The 9,726-nt window shown below is 34.0% G+C and overlaps 2 protein-coding genes across 3 annotated transcripts; one reads left to right on the top strand and one right to left on the bottom strand.

Moving 5' to 3' along the window:
• The first annotated feature begins 883 nt into the window (after positions 1–883).
• Positions 884–3,265, top strand: LOC120083550 (DNA ligase-like protein). Of its 2 annotated transcripts, none has more exons than XM_039039349.2 (8): positions 884–1,236; positions 1,318–1,407; positions 1,819–1,878; positions 1,983–2,022; positions 2,156–2,249; positions 2,628–2,687; positions 2,770–2,861; positions 2,965–3,265. In XM_039039349.2, the coding sequence occupies exons 1-8, from the start codon at positions 1,109–1,111 to the stop codon at positions 3,049–3,051; spliced, it is 651 nt and encodes a 216-aa protein (XP_038895277.1). In that variant the 5' UTR covers positions 884–1,108; the 3' UTR covers positions 3,052–3,265. The 2 variants fall into 2 exon arrangements, with proteins under 2 accessions (XP_038895277.1, XP_038895278.1); XM_039039350.2 differs by having other exon boundaries at positions 986–1,236; positions 2,174–2,249.
• A 900-nt stretch (positions 3,266–4,165) lies between these two features.
• LOL2 (lsd one like 2) lies at positions 4,166–8,137 on the bottom strand. The gene is made up of 4 exons (XM_039037854.2): positions 7,841–8,137; positions 6,817–6,927; positions 5,657–5,766; positions 4,166–4,452 (listed from the first exon to the last, which is right to left on the bottom strand). The coding sequence occupies exons 1-4, from the start codon at positions 7,950–7,952 to the stop codon at positions 4,381–4,383; spliced, it is 405 nt and encodes a 134-aa protein (XP_038893782.1). The 5' UTR covers positions 7,953–8,137; the 3' UTR covers positions 4,166–4,380.
• Between the last annotated feature and the right edge of the window lie 1,589 nt (positions 8,138–9,726).

Here is a 9,726-nt window from a genome sequence, read left to right as displayed (position 1 = left end):
GAACTTGAAGCTTATGTATACTAATTAAATTTTCTCTTTTGTATTTTCTACTTTGAGAGTGGAAAAAAGAAAAATGGTGTGAAATTTTTTTTTGAAGAGCATGAGTTTTCCACGTAAATTCTTGGTGTTTTTAATTTTACTCTTTGTTATTTTTCTGCTTAACTTTTCCCGTAGAAATTGGAGGTCTTTTCCCAACATTATTAAGCCTCAAGGGCATAAATTGGAAATAGTATCTTTGGAAGTAACCCTATTGGGAAATTATTACACCAAACACCAAACTTTTTAAAGCATCTGCCTCTCCTAGCAGCTTCATGAGCTATTGAGTTTAGATTTCTTCTAACATGAGTAAAGGAAATAGTATTAAGACCCTTAGCTAAATAAAAAAATTTCTTCTGTCAAACATTGAATTTCTCTATGAGATTTTGTTCTTCCATTGATTAAATTGATAGCTACCGAGCAATCTAATCAACAATAATATTGGGGAAGCCCAATGTACTCGCAAGCTTTAACACCTTCAAAAATAGCTTTCATTTCCATTAAGAGAGGATCAAAGAAGGTATTCAGGCATTCAAGACCAAAAACAATCAAATCTCCAGCTAAATCCCTAAGTATCACACCAATACCCAATACTGAAGGTAGGTAACTCTCTCCAAACTGCACCTACATTTATTTTTATAGCATTTGCAGAGGGATTTGATCAACCCAATTTGGATAATATATTTTACCAAGCCACGTTTATTTTTATTTTTATATATTGGGTAATATAACTAATATTTAGGTGTTAGACCAAACTAAGTATAATTATCAACATATCACTTACTCAAAAATAAATATTTATAAATAATCAACATATATATATCTCACATAACTCAACTATAAGTCTATACTTAAAAGGTTCGAGTTAAATCCCCAATTCCATTTTGAACTTACCAACATATCAAAATTGTGAGTATCCACGTGGACACGAATGATTAGCGCTACTGGCGCGCCAAATGCCATCACGATTCAGCGGGACATTTACAGGTCTTGGTAATTCAAAATTTCAAACGCTTCGAAACAGAACGGTTCTCCATCTTCAATTCTAAAGTTTTCTTCAACCTCGATCCACATGGGGAACATGAAAACTCCTACTACTAAAGCAAGAGTCAGGAAGCGAGTCTCCGACACCGATCTCACAAGCTCCGATCAAAGAAAGCGAACCAACGATGATCTCGACCTCGATCTCGACCTTTCCGAGTACGTACTATTTTTTCCATTTCTGTTCCACTTTCTGGTGATATTTTGGACAATCTTGACAATGATATTTACGGTATGCAGCGATCTCAAAGGAATAGTGTCGGCGCTGAATCAGATCAAAGAGAGAGCTCATAAGGACGACCAGAAGAAGAATGAAGAGACGATCTCGAGGTAATTTGAGTGGTTTTGCTCGATCGGAACTTATTAATGATTAGTTAATTGACTGGAGCTGCTGGAATTGTGTGTTCTTCTGTGCTCATTTCCGATTCTCGAATTTCTGTGTATACGGCTGCTCGTTTGCATCTTCATTTTCCTTCTTCTGGTAGATTTGAACTGACCTCACTGGTAGTTTGATTTTATGATTTGTTTGATATGATTCGTTATAAACTTGAAATGATAGCCTGTTCAAGTTAGGTTATTGGATCAGACTTGCTTCTTCTCTCGAACATTTGACCGTTTAACAACTTCAATCCATGCCGCATTTTTAATGACAGAGGAGTTCATTCATTTTCTGAGCTAATACTCTTATTATTTTCCTGCACTAAAACGATGCTTTGAATGTTAATTTCATATTATTGACAGTGTAGCGACTGAGATGAGAACAATGATTGAGCAAGTGAAATCTAAACTTGAGAAGGACAGGTAGATTTCTATCCTGACGAGTTCACGATGTTGCTCGCTTTTGTTTTTTTATTGAATTAGTTATAAACGAATGAACGCAATTTATTTCCTCCAACCGATTTCAGGCAAAATTTTGCAAAAGCTCTATCGAAAAGCTCAAAAGAGGTTGGTGGAGAACGACAACTTGAAATAGAGGCCATTCAAGCACAAATTTGAAGTCATTATATTTTCTTTCTAGTTTCATTGTATTGATGCATTTTCCAGATGTTTTGTTAAAATCAATATGGCTTCTTTATAGTGTGAAAACTGTTTGAAGGATGAAACTGCTAAATTCCGAGCACTTTACGAGAAATTCACAAAAGAGAAAGCTACACATCTCCAAGCCATAAAAGGTAACATCCACTTCGAGTATTATACTGAGAAATACGCATTATTTACTATTCTTGTTTAGACTAATTTTCATTTTATTTATAAATATCAACTGGCGTGGGACCTTCGTAATGTATGAACAAATCCTTACCATGCTTTATAATTTTCCATTATCTGATTTTGGAATCCTATCTGCAGATAATTTGAATGAGTATGATATATTGGTATTGAAAATAACAATTTTATTTCATTTTAAACTTCAATCTGGCAAATATTCTTGTATATTCACTATGGGCTATGATCTTACACCATTGGAGCTCTAAGAAAAGCCACCTCTTTGTTCTTCAAGACGGTTCTTTAAATACCTTTTATTAATCTAAGATGATGTTTGGCTTTGGCAGATACCATTTCCAAATTTGAAGAGGAGAAAGAAAGGCTATTTGTAAAATATGAACAACTGAGTAAGCATGAAGTTATGCATCAATCAGCACAAAACGTTTTATTATTATGATTATTATCTATATCTCTTCGTATTTGTAACAGGAAAGAGAGAAAGGAGCTTGATATCTGAACAAGAGAAAGCTTGTGCTGAAAAGATTGCTCAGTTGGAGGAGTCTTTGAAAAGGAAAAAGCAGGTATAAATTATAATACGACCTGTAATTCATAAAATTAGTACCAACGCTTTCCCCCTTCTATGCTAATGGGCACTTTAATTATACACTTGGATCTGTAACACAGGATGATAAGACTTTCAGTCTTTTGCGGAAGACTCTTGGTTCATTTCTTGAAACTGGTTCAGATGAGGACTTCCCAGCTGATGATTGAAGGTAGGGATTGAAAAACATTCAATAATGAATACTCTGCATCACTCCCTTTAGCACTCGTCTGCTCTTATCTTTCGCAAACAATTTGATGCAATTATCTAGTCTACATTCTCGTACAGACGTATTTCTCTTTGAGGATCAGTAGTTCTCTTAATAGTCTGGATTGTAAATTGAAATACTAAATTGAGTCATAAGGGTCGTTTCCTTATCTTTAATTGTTGGCCTTATGGCGGTAGCCCCTTTGCCTCTTTAATTCAGTCGATCTCAAATGAATTCTATCCCTCAAGTTTGATACGAAAATTGAGATTTAAAACAGTGGTGGAGAATTTTAGCTCTAAGTGATCACCACATTTCAAATCCAAATTTTTTTCTGAATTCTTAAAAGATTTTCACAACAATAATAGTTTTGAACCGTCATGAAAGGTCAAGAGTAATAATTCAATTTTTAACCTTCCAAGATTGCATCATCTCTGTAAAGTGTTTCGGACATCTATGACAGTCTTGTTTTCTATACATAAATTCAATATGTTATTAAACCCTATATCTTACCTTATGTCCCAACCCAACATTTACTGGATCTATCAAAAGCCAAATCCTCATATCTTGAATTTGAATTAGTAAGACCTCATTTAGTAATTGTTTCGTTTTTAATTTTTGATTTTTGAAAATTAAGTATTTTCTCTATTTTTTACAATGATTTACACTTTTCTTAAGTGCAATGGTTGAATTCCTAGTTAAATTCCAAAAAATAAAAACAAATTTTTTGAAAGCTACATTTTTTTAGTTTTCAAATTTTAACTTGTAAAAGTAGTATTTATAGGCTTAATTTAAAAAAAAAAGGTTACTAAACTGGGTCTAAATATTCAAGTTTAAATTTCAAACCAGAAAAGAAAATGCTTATGAGAAAAATTTTAACCCCAGACCTCAAAGGATCTCCAAATAGAAGATAAAATGTAGACGACTGATCTCATTAATTTACGCCACAACGGTAGGCTCCTATCATTTACAAACTACAATGAAGAACACCTCAGAGGTTGGCAGCACCTAATAAGGCACCAATCAGCAGCATAAACACTGAGCATAAGCGGGAAGTCAAATCACAAGGCAAAAACAAGTAAAAAAAAAACTTGAGATAAAAAAATGTTAGAAGTTGGGAAGGTCAGTTCCTAAGTTTCTTTACATAAACTCAATAATTAATAATAAGGAAACAAAAATGCCAGTAATGAATGATAATATTGATTTCCTTCTCTGCCTGCTGATTAACGATCAAAGGAAAAGAAAAATTCAGAGAATGTCACATCTTTCCTAAACACAAGTAAATGAACAAATTCTACTGGACAAAGTTGGTAGGAAGGGCTGCTTGCCCCTGCTGGACAGACCACGGTGGGCGTCTATTATGCACCTGCACAGCCACGTAAAGCCGTCAGGGGTGAAAATTTATTGTTCATGATTTCTCATTTTTACAACTGATAAAAGTAATCGATCAAGTATCAAAGCTAAGTAACAGTTGAAATTACCCTAATCATCACCCTCATTTCCATAGAATATGAAGAACTCGCAACAAAAGCATAATAGAGATCTACATATACACAGTACACTCGCACACATGAAGACTTAAAAGACTAATTTGGTCCCCGTACCTTCAATTTTAGATCAATTTAGTCCATGTACTTTCACATATAGTTCAAGTTGGTTCTATACATTTTAAAATGTTCATTTGACCTCTGTACTTTTGAAAAGCGGCAATTTTGGTCTCTTAATTTTCATTTTTAGCTCTTTTTATTTTTTTAAATTTTTAGCAAATAGGGACCGAAATGGCCAATTTTTTAAAGGGTACAAACCAATTTAAACCAAATTTTGAGAGTATAGAAACTAAATCGAACATTTTAAAAACAGAGAGACCAAATTGAACCAAAATTGAGAGTACTAGACCTAAGTAGTATTAAACCTTGGTCCCTATACTTTTAGTTTTTGTTCATTTTGATCCTCGTACTTTCAAAATGTTCATTTTGGTCCTTGTACTTCCAAAAAGTAACCTTTTTAGTCATGGCATTCTCATTTTTACTTCATTTTTAAGAGATCAAAGTGGTCACTTTTTGAAAATTCAAGGTCCAAAATGAACCAAAGTTGAAAGTACAAGGACTAAAATGAACCAAAGTTGAAAGTATAGGGACCAAAATGAACATTTTAAAAGTACAAGGACGGAAATGAACTACTTTGATATTTAAACCGAACCTATATAACTGTTCTAAAGGGTTCTAATGCTATCAATTGCAGTGAATTGGTAAGCTACTAATTCGATCCATATTGCACATTACAATATAATTTCATCCATCAAGGAGGCAGTAGAAATAGCTTCCACTCCATGCTCCTTGCCAACACATTAAGTGATGGGAAGGATTAGTTTCAACACATCCATGCTTTATGCATCTGTGTTTGTTTTAGAAATGGCACAAATTTCTCAACCAATGATTAAAAAAGGATCTAGTTCATCAAATTGTGCATCAACATAGTAAATGTATGAAACAACCAGAAAATTAAGACTGTACCGTACATATTTAAGCATATTCTAAGCAATATCTTTGCTAGAATGAGGATTGACATACCCCAATTTCTGTTACACTGGTACACGAGGAACACCTAACCGATGATGCTCCATATGGGTACATAAGCAACACTGCACAAGAACCGCATTTAACTTGTCCAACCTCATGAGCTGGAAAGAGAATGAAGTGTTTAAGGAAAAGGAAAACTAGAATCATAAGACATTGACAGCAAGTTGTTATAAAGACTTGAGTTAATATTGGATAATAGATCATGACAAAATGACAAAATAGATAAACTTGAACTGACTCCCAAGTCTGGGGCTTGGGACAGACGTGGACTTTCCAAGACAATATAGATTTGAACAGCCAAAAAACGTGATGCTGGAGTATTTTTTTCTTCTAAACATGAATTTCAATTTTTAAGTTCTCGAAATGATTGATCACATCCCCTGATCCAATTCTCGGAAATGAGAGTTTTCAGGCAGAATCAGACTCTAATACAACGGGAATACAATGGGAAGGACAGAATACTTGGACAATTACACACATAGTAGAAACACTTCGAAAGCCAGAATTTGCTTTCAAGTTTCAACTTCGTGCACGTAATGAGAAAAGAAAGAAAATGAAAAAAGTAATGAACATTTGGATTCAGGCTATATAAAATTATTTAATTTACAAACTTTTTTATTATTAGCTCGTCTCAATGCTAAGAGGATGGAACTCAACAATTGTACCTGGTGGCTCCAACAACAAGGATGTGGATAACTTGTATGTTGGGATGGGGGAAAATGATTCCAGATTTCAATGTCAGTAAAACCTCCTAAACTCATCTATAACCCATCTGAGAAATATGGTAGATCCTACAATAATATTTGGAGGCACAATCACATAATGTAAATCCTTTAACACTATAACCCGTTCCCTCAATTATTGCATATAGGTCAAAAGAAAGTGGTATACAGGCACCACCCAGCACTAGCACAAGAAACAGATATTCAGAACTAAAGCCGAACACTTGACTCCCTAATGAAAGAGGATGCGGTAGGAAGAAAACAGAATTGAAGAGCATAGAGTTCGGAAGTGCTAATAGCATTTTGAAACCAACATATGTGGAAAAAGGGGTTCTTGCAAATTAGCAAAAAGCTAACAGCATATGAACAAGACAACTTTTAAGGAAGAAAATAATAGTAAAAACTAAAACGAAGAAAAAGAGAAGGAACCTTCTAACACAAAGTTAACTGTTGAACAGCAAGAGCATTGAACATATATGGCTCCCTTTAAATATTTAAGCAGGCGACGGCAGGTACCACAGACCATTTGTGCCATATCAGCTGCAGATCAAAACGTTTCCAGTGAGAAGATTTTTAATACATACAATTACAACATTTGGGACTTGCAATAAAACATGCTAACAGGTATGAGATTTTTGTACCAATGACTCAAATTTGATTTCGCTAATGTTAAATGACTTAGATTCTAAAAACAACGAAAATTAACATTTTATCTACGTCACAAATACTAACCAACGTTAAATAACATTTGCAATTGAGGGTTTTCATCCATCACGAATGGATGAGACCTTGAACGTGATTTCACATTCAAGAAAAATCATAAGATCATGAAATTTTAACAATGGGCAAAAATTTGCATTTGTATTAAAAAAAAAAATTGCAATGCGTCGTCAAACTTCGTCCAGGGTCTCATGAATCCGAGATGGGCGCGAACCTGTGAACGCAAATGGGCAGGAAGGAGAAGTTAAGTTGGATGTTAAGTTAGTTTTCAATGTTTTTACATTAACCCAACTAAATTAGTGTCAACCATACAAAAAAACTCAACAAGAATCTCTAACTTCTCTGCGCTTTTTTGTTGAATGAACATCAATTCCATGAACTGAAACTACGTGTGAACTAAAATAGCTTAAGCGGATTAATAACGCAAACTGCACAGATGTGAATTGGACTAATTTCAAAAAGTGTTTTCTTGCTAAGTTAGGTTAACACATTCACCGTTATAAGCAGTGGGAAGAAACCACCAAATCGATTCGCTCACAAACATGAACACGAGAAGATATTGTGCAAAAATTACTGAAGAAAAATGTCAGCTTAAATTTTTGAAGTCAATCAGCAGAAGTTCAATCAGATGTATAAAGAGCCAGAGATGGAAAATAATGAAATGCATCGAATCTAACAACCAAGACGAAGATTCGGAAACACAAAATCTGAAATAAACCTCGGAAGCACTCACAAGAAAGTGGCGGCGGCGGCGGCGGCGGTGGTGGCGGAAGCGGCGAAGTGATGGGTTCCCATCCAGGAGGAGGCCCGTCATCGTCGTCTTTCTCGATTTCAAGGACATCCATTCGCTCGATCTGTCGTCTAAGAATCGATCATGTTTCGTATTGTATGGGAGGACTGTGAACCACAACGGCGTCCCGCGCTAATGGGGAGAACAATGGACGCACTGACTTCTCAATTACTTTCTTGATTCTTGTGCGGCATAAGAAAACAATTGATAAATTGTTGTGGTTTAAAACAATTCAGCCTTATGCCATTTTAGGTTGAATTATTAATTTATTTTTTTGTTTTTTTAAGTTTAACAACATAGATGGTGGTAGATTCAAATATCGAATCTTGATGATAGTGCATTTTTTAGGTAAGTTGAGCTACACTTGTATTGACAAAATTTTATTATTATTATAAATATTAGAAAATAAATGTCTAAATGCTTAGTGTCCTAATAAGACCAATGGCATTCTACCATCAATCCAAGTGTCAATCTATAATTACTCCATGTGTTTAATGTCAAAGCACCTTTAGTGTCCATGAAATATCACATCCTAATTAGTAATTACCCATTATCTATAAATAGTGGCTTATTATGAATATTGCAATGACATACATTTTTTGTAAGAAAATTTATTTCGGAATTCTACTTTGAATTTCCATATTATCCTATTTCTTTCTTTTCTAAATTTTAGTTATTTATTTTATATATTTAATATTATATTATGTTTTATCAATTCTCGTGTTTCGCTCCTAAATTCCATAACACGTTTCATAGCACCATAAAAGTGCTATGATTTCCGGCTTAATCTATACTTGTTCGTGTATTTTTCTGCACTAAATATTGTATTTTGTAGGTAATAATCATCCAAATGGTAGAAAAGTCAATTGGAGCAAAACAAATAAAAAAGGAGTTAATTTGGAGCTTTGTTGCATCAAACAGTCAGAAAAATTACGAAATTATCACTGATCAATAGGGTAATTACGCTAGCCATATGCTCCAGCATTACGCTTGAAGGCAGAAGCTAACAAAATAGGGTAATGTAGTTACGCTACGTTAATTGACGGAAATTCAAAGATCCACGCGCACGCGTCTGCATCAACCTAACGTAATCCTCAGTGTGATTACCCTATGCATTACGCTTTGATAAGAAAAAGGTCAGCGTTGTTACGCTTAGCTATAGCATCGTTACGCTCTACTTCGTTTATATAAGAATTTTTCAAACCTTTTACACTAGAGATTCACTTCAACTCGATTTTTCTATCAACTTTTCATATCTCTGCACATTTCTTTCTCTCTTTTTCTCGCTTTTCATCCATCTTTGCAATTCCTTGATGTATATTGAAGAAATGTAAGGCTAAAAGTAAGCATTTTACATTTCTTGATGTAATTTCTAATCTCTTGATGATTTACTTGTCGTAATTTCATTCTTGAATGATGAATAAATTTCTATGCATTGAATTTTAGGGTTTTGTTGGCCAATTCTCTTTAATTCTTTGAAGGCTAGATTTTGAACATGTCTTTGTTTTTAATTTCAAAGAGCAAGAACTAAGCATGCTTGCGTATGATTTAAGTTAATTAAATTAATCTTTTTCATAATATTGCATGATAATTAACTTAAAAAATCAATGAATTAATAACCTAGGCCTTCCAAACAATTAATTCATCTTAGCTAATTTCCCTTTCGCAATACAAGTGCTTGATTAATGTGAATGCTATCAAACACAATTAATTGTGCATTACAAATTGATTGAATTGTTAGTCATTAAATTAGGGCATGATCTCTAGGCTTTTAGGTTGCATGGGGTAAGTCATTAATTCTCAAGCAAATTTACTTGTTTAAGGCTAAT

Source organism: Benincasa hispida, chromosome 8, assembly GCF_027475165.1.
Source record: "Benincasa hispida cultivar pf3 chromosome 8, pf3_genome.v1.1, whole genome shotgun sequence".
Classification (NCBI taxonomy): Eukaryota; Viridiplantae; Streptophyta; class Magnoliopsida; order Cucurbitales; family Cucurbitaceae; genus Benincasa; species Benincasa hispida.
Note: the sequence above shows the minus strand (reverse complement) of the source record. Positions and strands in the feature narration are given on the sequence as shown.

Excerpts from the sequence above, each read along its gene's own strand:
- LOC120083550 (XM_039039349.2), top strand. The coding sequence starts at position 1,109 with ATGGGGAACATGAAAACTCCTACTACTAAAGCAAGAGTCAGGAAGCGA. Across the intron at positions 1,237-1,317 it reads CTCGATCTCGACCTTTCCGA|CGATCTCAAAGGAATAGTGT; the intron begins GTACGTACTATT and ends TACGGTATGCAG. Across the intron at positions 2,688-2,769 it reads TGTAAAATATGAACAACTGA|GAAAGAGAGAAAGGAGCTTG; the intron begins GTAAGCATGAAG and ends TATTTGTAACAG.
- LOL2 (XM_039037854.2), bottom strand. The coding sequence starts at position 7,952 with ATGGATGTCCTTGAAATCGAGAAAGACGACGATGACGGGCCTCCTCCT. Across the intron at positions 6,928-7,840 it reads GCCGCCGCCGCCACTTTCTT|CTGATATGGCACAAATGGTC; the intron begins GTGAGTGCTTCC and ends TTTGATCTGCAG. Across the intron at positions 4,453-5,656 it reads CCAGTGTAACAGAAATTGGG|GTGCATAATAGACGCCCACC; the intron begins GTATGTCAATCC and ends GTGGCTGTGCAG.